Here is a 15,198-nt window from a genome sequence, read left to right on the forward strand (position 1 = left end):
ATATAGCAGCATAATTATAGAAATTAGCTCAGGATAACCTGACTGTTTTGGATGTAGTATAAGAAAGGTAGAGCTACAATAGGGCCAAGGTGAAGCTAAGGAGAAACATATTCCTTAGATGCATCTCTTCTCCAACAAATATGAATTTAACAGCTGAATTCCCTCAGCATGTCATTCAGCTCAGCAGAGGCCTGGTCATGACCTTCTTTTTTGACTCAGGTGTGTTGGAGAAGGGATGCATCTAAAACTTGAAGGATGGTAGCCCTCAAGAACTGTATTTGAGCACCTCTGGCTGGTGGTGTCACTACCCCTCTGAAAGCGGTCTATGCCAAGTTCGGAGCGAGCTTGGATCAGTTAACTGTGCCGGGCTTGGTTCTTATGAACATTTACACATCACAGTAGCACGGTACCTTGTCTCTTATTGTCCACGATACTACAACTCTCAAGACGGAAATTAAAAAAACAAAAAACGGGACTTATGTGCCTGGATAGCTTCCTACACCCAAATTTCAATGAGAACCTCAGTCTCTGTATCATCCCAGAAGCAAGAAGCTTGTGTTGTGAACAGTCGAAGAGATCTGTGAATTGCAAAGCCGAACACACCGGAAAACCTGCAAAATGACTCAGTTGACTGTAAATAGGAGATGACCTTCTCTGCTCATGCGCTCTTTGTTATTAGAGAATCAAGCCACAACTGAGCAACGGAGACTAACTTTTGAACTAGTACTAGATTTATAGAGGTTCTGTTGTGTCTGGCATGGTCCAGTTCAGTTGAGTGTCATTAACACTCAACAGTTATCCCAGTTACCGTGCTCGGACCATTGTCGGCACGGTTTCAAAAGGGTAGTGTAAATTGGGCTTATGACTGGAACCTCATGAATATCTGACTTCTCTATTGCTTCCTGTACTTTCATGGTTTATATATGAGTGTAAGTATGGTAATCTGGTGTAAATATTGTTTTATGCCAATATGTTTGTAATGTTACAGGACCCCAGGAGGTGTAACTAAAGCAGAGGCCCGGCAAGGCTAATGGGGATCCAAAATAAACATACATAACATAAACTGCACCACATTCAGTCAACTTGCCTGGAATAGATTTCATTTTCTGGTGTTACAGAACAGGACATCTAAACTGCAGTTTTTCATTATTGTTATTAGTATCAGCAGCAATATGAGTGGTATTATTCCATCACTACACACATACTTTAGGAGAAGTGTTTTTTATTATTTCAGCTCCCAGCTGACAGTCTTTTCTGTTTTGATTGGCAAATTGACACGCAAACAATTCTAGATCTTGTGACTCTGACAAAAAGACTTTTCATGGAAGCATTTTTAAAAACTCTGTGTGGATCTAATTAGCTTGTGTTTTTTCTTATCTTTTTTTTTTTAATTAAAACAAATGTTTCACACTTCAATCTTCTTTGTACTGGAATCCTTACTCTTGAAATACAGGGCCTTGCAAAAATAATCCTGGAGTTTTTTCACATTTTTCTCACTGGTTGAGTGAATGATGACCAAAGGATGTACTGTAACTGTCTACTGAGTTGCACATTTTTTCAAAAACCAAACCACAGCTGCATGATGACGCTTTGAAAGATACATTCTGCAGCTTCATTTGCATAAGACCTCTTCCTCCCACAAAATCTCCTCTTCCTACTGTTCAGAGTTCTCTGCAGCCACTTCCCTCTGCCTCTTCAGCAACATGGCTGAATGGAGGCATTACTGCGGTTATCCGGGGTATTGTTTGTTTGTCTTTTTACACAGTCAACAGCAAGATTTCCAATGAATATTCCAAGATTCTGTTTTACATGGGTTAAGAGAATCCAAGGAATTAATCAGATTTTAATACTTTGAAAGGTCCAGGGGTTTTATATGAATAAGCTTGATAAAAATTGCAATATACTCTCAGTCCAATAGGTACCAGTTTTGCAAATGCGCAACTAGTTTTACCCTTTACTCCCAGTGCTGGATAGATTAGATATAACTCTATGATTAATCTAAAATACACAGATAGATACACAAAAAATACATTTAAAATACACAGTTTTTTTTGTTGTTGTGTAAACTGTTAAATGAATGTTAAATAGTAGTTGTTGTTGTTGTTTTAGGATCACCAGTTGATTTACTTTTTTTGTTCCTAACTTAATAATAATTGAACTTTATTGATCTCACATTGGAGAAATGTACCTCTGCATTTAACCCATCCCTTTTGGGAGCAGTGGGCTGCCATTGTGTGGCGCCCGGTGAGCAGTGTGGGGTTAAGGGTCTTGCTCAAAGACCCAGAGTGGCATGCTGTGGGAGTGGGGCTTAAACTCAGAACCTCAGGATTCCAAGCTCTATGCCCTAACCAATAGGCTACCACTCCCCTCTAACTTGAACTGGATCCCTAAGCACGAAATGTTTAAATAATTATTTGACATAACATTTTTGGCAGCCTGCATCTGTCCAGAGTAGTTTTTTTTAATTTTGAAAATCAATTAATTTACAATTTGCAATTAATCTGCTAAAAACTGATAAACCCACTTGTTTTTATTATGAAAACAGCCAGGTAAGTTGTATCAAATATCTACAGTACAAACAGAACAACTTTTTTTGACCTATGGAAAAAAATACAACCTCAGACTTTAGAGACTTTGTGCTATCGATAAAAGTACAGGACATTTTGACTGAATCTTTCCAACCAAACCTGACCATAAAATAAAATAAACCTAAAGAGATCACACAAATGACATCCACAGATAATGTTTCCCGTTTTCCACAATCCAACTGTAAATATTATCTAGGGATCTTCATCCAGTATTAATGGGGCCTGACTTCAAACTGCTGTCAGAGGAATAATGCATAAAATACAGAAGTTTTGAAAAGTAATTAAAACTTTAAATGTAGTTACTCATTTTCAAAGAACAGGAAGTAAAAAAATATCTTCAAGGTTTATAAAGAATATTTTGATTGGTTGAAAGCATTACTTAATGCGATGGGCTGCAGAATGTAAATAAAATATTTCAATAATGTTTTTGCATTATCTGAATGTCAGATAAAAGATGAGCATACGTTAATATTCTTCATACAGTCTCATTATATAAGAGCAAAAAAAGCAAAGCAAACAGCGAAACAAGCTTTATATAATTTATTCCTCCTCTAAATACACACTAAACACACACTGATCAAAAGAAAAGAAAACAGGAAATCAAGCACCCAGTTTTAGGATCAATTATAACTGAAATATTTCAACAGCAACTGTGGCGCCTGAACTGCCTAAAATAAATGCTACAGCAGGACAGCATGCTGCAACACATGGGCAGAGTAAGCAAATGATCACAGGACTTCCAGGAGCAGATGGTGAGGCCTCCAGAGAGCTCTGGATTCATGAAGCCAGACCAATTTGATAATACTAAAGTCCAGAGAGGGACTGTGGGAATTAGCCCAAAATGCTGACCAAACATTTTAAAGCAGGAATGAAAAGGAGGATTAGTGGTATACTGGAAAGTATCCCATTAACAATATTAATCCAAGTGTTTTCAGGCCTTCCGGAAGTATTTGGTATTTAGCTAAACTTTAGTACATTTTAATTTACAGTCACTCTGTTCAATAATTTGTGAACATGCCTTGCTTTAAAAATGATCACTTCTAATTATTTAACATCCAAATATCTTTTTCTCAAAGATACACATGCTGAATTAAAAGACATGGTGGATGTAAGAAAGAGTTGGGAACAATCTGTGAATGTGTTTCGCATTATTGATGGTTGTTGAGGCTTCACCTGGTAGAGATAGTTAGGATTTCATACGCATCAGAAAATTCAATAAATTCTTTAAATAATTTTGTTTCTAACACTTTCCTGTTCATTTTGTCTCATCATCCTGAAAGAAAAACATGAAAGGAGTCCTTAGTAGAGTCTTAACCAACTAACACAAATGCAGATATAAGGACTAAAAACATGGTTTATAAAGAACAAAGTTTATTTTTTATATCGCATCTTTTAGAAGCAAGAAATTTTAGAGTGATGTACATTATAGGAAAACATGGAAAGATATTTTAAAGAGAAATAAAATGGTACAATTAAAGAAAGTTGGGCTTCAAACTTAAACTAAATTGTGTTAAAATCAATCTAAACATATGTTTTCTTTTATTAATTTTAAGCAACAGATGGTTTCAGCACTTTCACAGTATTCTGGGAGTTTGTTCCTGATTAGTGGAGCATAAGAACTATAAGCTGCTTCTCTGCATTTGGTTTCGGTTCTGGGTATCCAGAGTATATCTGAGCCAGAAGACCTGAGATGAAAATCTGTGGCATCAAAAGATTCACAGACTAACATAAGTATTTTAGTCTATTCTGTCAGACAGTTTAAAAACCTATATTTGAAAAGCACGCCTTCCCCCTGAGTCCATACTTTGTAGAAACTGCAGCTCTCACTGCAGTTAAAGCTACAAGTCTTCAGGGCATCTCTACCAGCTTTGTGCATTTAGACTAAAGATTAAGATGGTTTTTCTTTGCAAAAATTGCTCAAGCTAAGAAAGCAGAAGAAAACGTCTATCTTTCATGTAATCTAAAAGATTTTTATTTGGTTATAGGTTTGAAATCATACTGTGCCATCCTAACATGTGATCATGTTTTAACTAGCCTTCTCTGTCCCTACTAAAAAAAAACTATCCCCAGGACATTAGGGTGCCACCACCGTGCATTAATACACCAATGATATTTTCACAAAAGTAAAATTTTGTCATTACATATTTTAATGGCTTTCTGTCAACAGTAGCACGATAATCTTCTACCCTTAGATCTTCTACCTGAGCACTGGATTTCTGCTGCCACTCCAGTTATCATAGTTGTCTTCTCTGATTGATCTTCTCTTTGCTTGTCATGTGATTTCAGAAAGCAATAGTTTGGTAGGTTTGTTGTTGTGTAGAACTCTTCTCCCAAATTACTGTTCCAGATTTATCAATATTGTTCCCCCAAAAGTTTTTAAGTTCCTTGGTCACCCCTGAAGCCTTCAGCTGTGTTTATTATACGTGGTCTGGACCTTTTGTTTCAGCTCTGGATACACTTAAAGGTATAGTGGTGGTTTCTCAAATTTTCTCAAATTTTTCTAAAGACCTGCCCTCTCCACTTGCACAACCCGCTCCAGAGAGGGAACACCTATTAAACGTGTGAGAGTGCATGCAAAAGCGCATTTCTCTTCATGCACGCTCTTTTTAAAAGTTGCTGTTTGCATCGCTCATACAAGCTTACTGTTCAAAAGAAGATTTGCAATTTTTCTACTATGTCAGACTCACCACCTGTAAGTGAAAATGGGGACAAGCACGTAGGACGGCCTTACGTAAACATATCACCAGAATGATTGACAATTGATCCATCCGAAAAACGAAAATCCTCCCCTATACATTTAAGCGAGCCCTTAAACCCTGATCTGAAATAAAACTTTACCAGCTTTAATCTGACCAAATTACAGGTAATTATACCTTTTCAAACTTAGCTAGCCACCGTAGCCGGGTCTGTAGCCATAGTTTGATGTACTGAAGTAATTCCTGATCCGCTGTCTTTTGCTTAGCAACCCTCCTGCCAGCAGACAGGTCAGGGCACCTAATGTCCTTCGGCTTGCAGCATCCACTAATGCTCTTCTACAATTAGGAATAGAACTTTCTTTTTTGGCCATTTTTGACTCATATTGTTTTTGCATCTGCAATGGCAGCGCACATTAGCAAGAGAGGAAATACATCATGTAGGACTTCCCTGATAGTTTTCCTCCATTTACACATTTGTTCTCTTACCATTTCTCTTCAAAAGTGTAATGTGAAAGCGAACCACACCAAATGAAAAAAATAATATAATGAAATGAAGCCCACTTTTGGTGCGGACCAAAGAGGACGACCCAAGGACTGTCCTTTCTTAAATTGGAAACCGGTGGACTTAATTTACTAAAAGGGTAATTTCTACAGGCATTTCATCTCTTGGAATGTTTGTGGTTGTGGATTAAAATGTAGAACAACAAAGGGGATATGAATACTTTTGTCTGGCACTGCTGAAATATTACATTCAGATGCCCTACTCTCTATGCCTGCACTTAAGAATAGGAGACTTTTTTAATTATTCAGAAACCGGCTCATTCCCTCCCTCTGGATCAGGGGGCAATTTATTATCTGCTCACATTCTAAGCAAAATGTAATATAATTACACCTCAATTTACATCTCACTGAAGTTGTAAATTGACTCCATAAAATCAGTATCTACTTGAAACTGATTCAGTTCAGCAGAAACCTTGCAGAGCGAGGCACTTGGAGGATGGACTGATTGATTGGCTGTTTAACAAATTCATAAAACTTTAAAGCAGGGGCAGCCTGCAGCCGCAGATAACCCACTTTTCCAGCCAGCACACTGACCATGGGGTCTGCATTGGCATGCTGTCAGCACAAACACATGATAATTGGTTAGAATTATGGAAAGAGTGTAAGGAGAGTTTTTTTTTTTAAAGTGCATTTGTAGTTTACTAACATAAAAAATCTCATGCAGAATTCACAAACAATATCTCAACCCCTTTTTTTTTTATTATTATCTCTTACACTCCTTGCACATTATTCAGGTCCGGACCTTATTTCCCTGGATTCTTGCTGCACTGATGCGGCACTTTTAATGAATTCTTCGAAAGTTCCCCAGGAAAATCCTGCAGTCCTGCAGTATGCATGATAGCAGTCAGATGGAGTGTGTCACCGTGACACTCCTCAAGGAGAGATCAGAACAGGCCTCTGTGCTCACAACTTTGTCTTCCACTGTAAAATTATAAATTGCGTGACTAAATATAATGAATGGGATGTGACATTGTAGATAATTAGTAATAAAGCAATAAGACATGTTTTTGTCTTAGTGCATGTTTTTTTTACGAATTTAACAACTTTCATAATCTACTTTAAAATTTTCCTCTGTCCTCTACTACATACCAGAAATCAGACAATTGGATTTTTTTCTAACTTAAAACTTGTTTTGTTAATCTAGACATGCTAACGTGGCAAGATGTGTTTTCACAATCACCAGCAATCACTATGTTGTCTTGTATAAACCAACATAGTGACAAAATGTCGAACCCCCATGCTACTATTCTCATTTAGAAAGAAGCACCCAGGTTTTATTAGAGTACAGTTTTAAAGCTCCTCTGAGCAGCACGTCCTTCATGGAGGCAAATGCAGAATGGCAATCCAAACAGATAGTTGGTTATAAGGAGTTATTTGCTTAAACTTCTTTAATTAGCCTTTTATAGTTGAACACAATAAACCTACAGTAAGATTAGAAGCTAAATTCAGCAGGTTTAATTTATATTTTTTCCAACTCTGCTTTAAAATCAAACAACATAAAACATTTTTTTACAGCTCTAGGGATAAATGTAAAGATTTTTTTCTAACCTTTATGAACGTAAAGATCACGAGCTGCTGTTGATTATGCTCTTATGTTTTCAGTCTGTGGCTTATGATGCTGCCTTTAGTTATCAAAGATGTAATTTATATAAAAAAAGAGAACCTATTTCTGTGCATTGCTTTCTATTTTCATACAGCCAATAGAGTGGAAAAGACAGAAATTATATAACTGCAGAAAGAAATAAAGAAATCAATAAGGCTTGAAGAACAGCCCAGACAGGACAAAGAGCTGCAACTGAACTGAAAATAAGTGTATAAGGTGTTTGCTGTCTATCAGAGCAAGGGATACAAAAAGATCTTCGGGCTGAAATTCACATGCTGGATGTGAACTTTTTAGCACTATGTTTCAAACCCTTCGAGAACAAAACTAACTTTGTGAAAGCTTTGTTCATAACTTTGTGTTTTTTATATACTCTGCTCTATTTAGTTTCAATCCCCCATACGCTTAACTTTTCCCATCTAGTTTGTTTATGATCTCTTGCTTTCTGGATGTCCCCTATAACCTAAGTCTTGTCTATACATCACTTCACCACCTGTGACTAATCTCTCACCCACATCTACTCACTTTATCACTTCTAGCATTACAAATAGCCTTCATTAGTTATTGTCAGATCCTCCGGTCAGCCATGTTTCCTGCTCCTGTGGGCTTTTTATTTTATCATGCTGAACTTTTTATCACCTCAGGTTTGTTTAACAAAGATTTTTAAAATTAGATCTGTCTGCTGAATCTGTCCGTCTATTAATCATGACAAGCATGGATACGGCTGAAAAAAAAAAAAGAATGTCTGAAAATTCACAAACATTCAAGGAAACAGTCTGGATGTCTTAAAAAGTGTTTTAGAACATAAATGAAACCAGAAATAAGAAAAAACAATCTATGATGATGATTTACATATTTGCAGGACAGCTATATTGACAACCATCTTACCACATTACATCCTCAAACGTCATTGTATTTTGTTGGGATTTTAAGTAATAGATCAGTATCACTAAGGATAACAGTGTGACATAAAAGTAACAATTTTCTAAACCTCTTTTGAAGCTAAAGACTGAAAATAAAAGTGTGCATATGTATTTTGGGCACTCAGTGAAACCTGCAAATAAAATTCAATGCAACTGCCTTCACAAGACACCCAATAAACTCCACCTGTTCAAATGCAGCGTAAAGGCTTAAGAGGTTTGTTAAAAATATACAGAGTAGGAACTGAAAGCATTTTTCCAAGTAATGACCAAAAGGTCCAGGATGACTGAAGAAGCTGCAGAAATATGCACTGCAGACTGGAGACCTTTCTGCATGTATGATATTAGCCATGCTTTCCACAGATCTGCTCTTAATGAACAAGGGAAAAATTAAATCCATCATTAAAGGAAAGTCATTACAAACTGGTCAAAAGATGCTCTGGTCAGATGAGATTAAATCAAACCGATAGGCCAATATGTAGAGCATTTTGGGGGGCACAAATCTTGAGTACACCATTTCCAATAAAAAAAAAAAAAATCATGATGCTGAGAGTATCATGATGTGGGGATACTTTATTTCAAATGGAAGCCAGTCAGAGTTAACAGGACTGTATATGACGGCAAATCCAGCACGATCCTCGGACTTTACAGGCTCCAAAGGCTTGGAATGATGGTGGGGAGGGAGGTCACCTTCCAGCAGTTCAACAACCCTTCTTGTTGGGTCAGGCTGTAATAGAGAATATCATATAAAAGCATTTCCAGAGTCAGAATTTCCAGCCAAATAAATCTGTGATACATAAAAATAATTTTTCAAGAGACTTCAGCTGTCACATGTGGATGTACTGTAAGTACTATATATACCCCCTTGCACCTTTTTCCTCGTTTTGGTACCATCTTCTTCTTTCTGTCTATTTGAGTTGATAAACGAGTGAATTTCTTCACTGTGAGATCAATAAAGTCAATCAGTCAGACACTCTTCTCAATCTGACCAAGGTTGAGTTTCTCCTGAAGAACGATTAGGGTCAGTCTCTCTGTCTATAGACAAAGCCACAAAATCTCATTCCTTTAAACGTAATGAAACAAACTTCTATAAAGTTTTGATCCAGGGGTGCTGAACAAATAAGAAAGTTTCCTAATCCCTTTAGATATTTATTTGTTAGATACTTTAAAAAATCAGGGATATTTTCAGGTTTTGTTCCGTAAACTTCTGCAATTGCATGTGTTACTTAATACCGTAGTATCATTATGGGGTAAAACTACCTAAAAGGATAACATATTTTGCCAAAAGACTAGAACTTCTGCTAGATTAACTTGTTTATAAGTAATTCTCTGTAAAGGGAGGTTATAGCAAGGCAGGATTTTACTGTGAATATGATTACCAACTCCCCAACGTCCTTACTAGAATTTAATTGAAGCTTCACTTAGTTGAATGCATCACACTTTCAGCTAAGATGCTAAAAGGTCATTGAATTAGGCTCTGAAGCAACAACAAGCTACACCTCCAGCTTTTTCTATCTTTAGCTTGATGTAAATAGGGCTATAACTTCCATCAAACAGAAGCCAGAGCCAGGGTTGAGAGGAGCGGTGGCCTTGACATTAGAGCTCCGCAGGCTTGTCATCCCACGCTGAGTCTCAAACAGAGAGCCCAAAGCTGTGACTGGACTCCATCAGCAGTGGTTACATTTCCCCCACTCTGGCATCAGCCAGGAGGATGACTGAGCACTAGTTTACATGTAAAAACCTGCAAATGGAAACTGTTTAAAGGCGGCATCCTGTATGATGCAGCTGCCCTGCTATATTATGGTGCTGAGCTGTAATGGCTCTGCTTCAAGCTGCATTTGAGGATAACCAAAGCTGCCATGGTTACAGGCATTAACAATGTCCTGAAGAGACTTTTCCCTCAGGCGCTGACATTGCTTCAGCCAGCCGACCATCACCACCGTGATGAACAAGATTGCAGTTTTGCTGGTGATGCACGTCAAGACTTTCTGCTCCTCATTAGATTGCAGGAACACATTACGACACAACGGAGCGAGTCTGTCTTTAGGGTGTCAGAATAATGAGCCATATCATTATATCTCCTCTACCGGGTTTTCGCCGTTTTTTTTTTTTTTTTAATAAAAAGGTAAGAAGTTAAAGTCAACAAAGTGAGAGAAAAACAGGCTCTTTGTGTAAAGGTCTTCTGTATTTGGGTTAATGATGAGGACAACAGATAAAAGATTCAGCAGGAGGATCAAACTGAGTGAAGAGGTGATTCTATTAGATCTGAAAGGTAAATATTCAACAGCATCCAGCACCTAATTGTTGCATTCCTAGAGGGAGAAAAACTAAACATTAAAGCCTCTTCTACTTGTACAACCTTTTAAATTAAATTACACATTTCAGCTGACACCGTTTGTAAGCAGTTGACATTGACAGCTGAAGTAACTCTGTTAATTCTTTCCTTGAAATAGGTCGCTATTACAAGCTAATACAGATTTTCTTTCTGACATATATCACCCTGTTAAAGTATTCATGTACCTTCAATGTTTTTGTTTCATCCACCCTCAAGAGGATTTCTACCTTGTTATGCACTGCAATGAAATGATCTAAAAACAAGTAAAGATTTCTTAAAATAAATGTGTCCTTAATCTGAGCAGGTAAATGATGATGAGATGATTTACCAATGGATTAACACACATACACCCATTCATAACAATGGTCAATGAAGAAAGACCAGTTAATCTAACAGTCATGTTTTTGGACTCTGATGCATAAGGAGGAGGAGATGTAAACTCCAGTTGGAGCAATCAAGGACCTTCTTGCTGCAAGAAAACAGGGAATTTATCTGCTGTGCTGTGCAAACCAGTTTAAAAATTATTTACAGCCAAAAGCAGAATATTACTTCACATAAAGAGTTTAAATACCCCAAAGTTCTTAAGCTCAATTGAAGATGAAGTTGATTTCTTACAGATTTGTTCAAAAGCAGTTAAAAAGAAAAACTTTGGCTCAGAAAATCTGTTTTTCTGAGCCAAAAAGGAGAAAAGGCTAGTTTTTTTTAGAACAAAAAAGGATCCATGAATGTCTAAAAAGTTATCTCTTTGATAAATTATGGTGTATGCTAACACTTTTCATTTAAGTCTCCTCTTCAAATGTTTAATTTCCTATTAATACCCTTGCAGTTCATCATGCAGGCTTTGATCTTTTTTCCTATAAAAGTAAAAAGGAAAACATATATTTCATATTCAGTATGTGTTCCCCTCTGGTAAGGAGGTTCAGACAGCTTTAGGGTCGCTGTTAAGTGTTCTGTCACAAGCTGAATAGGAAGCATTTTCTTCCAGGTATGTATTCACTAAGGAACCATACGCTGAGGATTTACTGTCTCCTCTGAAAGGAGGCTTGGCCTTTTGTCTGGATTTTCCTCTATGTCTGCAAGGCCATTGGGAGGCTTTTGTTCACATCTGCCCTCATCACACACATACTGACACATAGTCAGAATAATGCACATGAGAACAGGGAAGACAAGACCTTCTACATATGCATGGTGGTAGCAAACAGAAACAGTCACCCAAAAAGGTGCTGTGACTAACGGGCACTCACACCAGGTGATCCCTCAGCACCGAGCAGCAGCTCTGAACAGGCCAGATTTTCCTCTTGGGAGCCTGACAGCCTCCATCGCCTGGCGTAACAATGTTGGGATTAGTTGTGTTTACCGCTGGATGCCAGACACAAACAAAGAGAGGCACTGAAAAAAGGACTGACAGCAGAGAAACCTTGATGAAATTCCCAGGTGATAAAGTCTCCCTTTCCTTCTCTCCTGCAGGTACATGGGTCACATTTGGAGGACAGATAACTGACGAGGTATGACAAATGTTTTTTTTTTTATATATATGTAGTTAAAACTGGTTCTAAGGATGTTCTGATGGATTTTAAAATGCTAACAGTGAGCAGAAAAATGTAAGCAGTTAATAAAAAACAGGAAAAACTTTATTCAAAGGATATCAGGAAACATACGGCAACTCTAAAGAGGATGCCCTCTCTTTTAGAAAGCCAGGTTTTTAGTAATGTTATAAAGAGAAATTATAAAAAGAAAAACATGATAATATTCTCTTGACATGTTTTTCCACCTTTAATATAACAATAATTAAACTACTATGAGAACTAAAATGCAACTGTGTAAAATGAAACATTTGATCTGAGTAACTTTTTAATAATTCGCCTGTTCACGTTTGGTTGAACTTTGGTAGGACACTTGCACAGTCTGAAACTAAGCAGGACAACAGTTTGCTTATCTTATTGCTGTTTGCTTATTTTCTGATGAGTGAATATATATAACATTTTCCTTTAAACCTAGAAATTTAAATAAATGTCCTGTGTTTCCTATAACTGTCTTTAAAGCTGAAATATTAGGTCCTATTTTTGGGAGGGTCTCCTTCCACTTCTCCAGTTTGCTGATGAATAGAAATGTTTTTAATAGAATAAAATTGTGATGCTACTTTGCTCACATATGTTTTTGTTTGTTTGTTTGTTTAATTGAGCTGAGAGTTCTGCTGGCAAATCTAAAACCTAAATCCTAAAGCTAATAAGTAGCCAATTTCTCACTATGCCTGAAATTATCATCCAACTCAAAGACTTATTCCTGCCTATGCTATATTTTGTTGAGATGTTTGCTTCCCCATAACCTTCTTTCCTCATGATGCCCTTTTAACTAGTGCAATGCCAGACCCTCCTACACCGTCAAATCATAATGATTCCCTCTCTGTACTTCAAAGCTAATCCTCTAAACATCACACTTGTTATTTTAGCCATAGATTTCCTGTGAAGACTCAGAAGAGAGGGGCCCAGTTTTCAAGGCAAGACAGACAGTTTGATAACTCAAAAGCTTTTATTTAAAACACAGATGATCTGAGTAGAAGCAGTTAGGGCATCTATCCCAAGAAACTCTGGTTTAACAGTTCAGCCCGTGTCCAGAGAATGAGGTAAGATCCAGCCGGTGGGCTACCAAAAAGATGGTAGCCCACCGGCTGAAAGAGGTTTCTGGAGAACAGATAACAAGCAGGAGTCCGAAGCCAGGTCAGACAAACAGATCAGAGCAGAAAAGTTTAGAGTTCCTGGAGTCTGAAGACAGTTCAGACAGGAACAGCAGTCAGGCTCATCGGTTAAGAGGCAGAACAGGTCGGATCAGGAAATCAGAAACACTATGGCACGCTTAAAACCTTCTCTCCACTGGCACACCAGAATGAGAATAATCTGGCCATGACAGCTGGATACAAGCACCTTAAACAGAAGCAGGAGCAGGTGGATCAGATGAGCAATGATTAGAAACCGGGCAGAGTTTGACAGGTGAATGAAATAAATAATTAAGCCAGTTGTCAGAGCCCAGATCATGACACTTCCATTTTATTGTCATTCATACATCAGCACTTGTTTCCAGAGAATATTTGACCCTGGCTACAGTAGCAAACAGTTCATGATTTTTCTATTTTTGAGGAGCCACTCCTCAAAGATAGACATTTCATTGTGGATGCATTTGTCTTATTTATAAAAATTTTTGACCAGCACTTCATGCATGTAGTCTATATCAATATCAAACCGAACAGATTTACTGCTACTGAAGCTATTTGCAGCTGTCAGGACCCCGACAACCACTTAGTATTTCCTGTCTTCTATTTGGTGTGTAGACTTCAAAGTAAAAGCGTACTGTATATGGAACATTGTAAAGAGTAAAGCGGGTTACTTCTCTGTAAGTTGGGCTTAATGTGTGTTTAGCTGATCAAAGTCGGATCAGCAATGCCAACTGTAATAGCTAAAACGGGTACACACGTTCTATCATACAAATTTCTATCTTTTTTTTAACTATAAGCAAATTTGAATCACTTTGGTTATCCCACCAGACGAAAAAAAAAAAACGCAACAACAACAAAAAAAAAAGATTTAATGTCAGACTGAACTTCACCATTATTACTAATATTAATTGGATTCCCTATAGCTGATGGCAATGATGGACTCAATAAGACTGAACATCTGAATGGCATCAAAAGGCGCTTCGGTTAGACTGATGTCCACAGCTATGCAAGAATGTTGTTCTAACATTATAATAAAGATGGAAAAGTTCATATTAAAATGTGGAAAAACTGAAACAAACTTTAAAACGATCCCTTAAATTATGTTGATGCTTTTTTCTCATATTCGTAAGTCTGTAAATCTCCTAAAATGTATTTAATTATAGATGATGCTTCCCTTTGTCCTCTAGACAAGTAGAGCTTGTTGTTAGAGTTAAGCTTTCTCTATGATTACAGCCTATTATTCTTCGGGTCTTTTTATTTTTTTTAGGGTTAATAGCTGTATGGTTAGCTTTGGGAATATGTGATCATTATTCCTCTGGATCGAGACAATACAGCCTCTTTTATTGAGGATGCATGTATTTAAAGTCAAATCTAAGCTTCTGTATGAAAAACAAACACCACTTTGCTTTTAGAGACACATTTAATGTGTTTATATGTGAACATAGGGATACAGACACTCTTACCTATTAACGTTAATATTATTTGAGCTTGGTTTCAGGGTCATTAGATCCTAAAGTACACAGAGTAACAGAAAATACAGAAAAGCTGATCACAGAGGACAGAGAAAGACAAGGCTCACACTAGAGTTATATTTCATACCTAGGGGCTGAGTACCATCTAGTTACACAAGCCCCCCCGCCCGCCAAAACGAAATGCTGTACCCTTTTTCACCCAATTATTCTGCATGTCTCCGCTGCCAACACTGATGTCACAGATACTTCTCAGCCACTTCAGGCGAATTGAACATCAGAGAGTTACGACGGAATAGCTTGTTAGCTCAGAGTGGAT

At 37.4% G+C, this 15,198-nt stretch overlaps 1 protein-coding gene across 3 annotated transcripts in view; it reads left to right on the plus strand.

Moving 5' to 3' along the window:
* The window catches only part of kcnab1 (potassium channel, voltage gated subfamily A regulatory beta subunit 1), a 118,666-nt gene that overhangs the window by 80,126 nt on the left and 23,342 nt on the right, over nucleotides 1-15,198 (plus strand). For all 3 annotated transcript variants that reach the window (XM_015378281.1, XM_015378280.1, XM_015378282.1), the window contains one exon: nucleotides 12,168-12,205. In XM_015378281.1, coding sequence (XP_015233767.1) covers nucleotides 12,168-12,205 — 38 coding nt within the window. The remainder of the gene's footprint in view (nucleotides 1-12,167; nucleotides 12,206-15,198) is intronic.

The sequence above is a fragment of the Cyprinodon variegatus genome, unplaced genomic scaffold (genome assembly GCF_000732505.1).
Source record: "Cyprinodon variegatus isolate N-32 unplaced genomic scaffold, C_variegatus-1.0 Scaffold168, whole genome shotgun sequence".
NCBI classification, from domain to species: domain Eukaryota; kingdom Metazoa; phylum Chordata; class Actinopteri; order Cyprinodontiformes; family Cyprinodontidae; genus Cyprinodon; species Cyprinodon variegatus.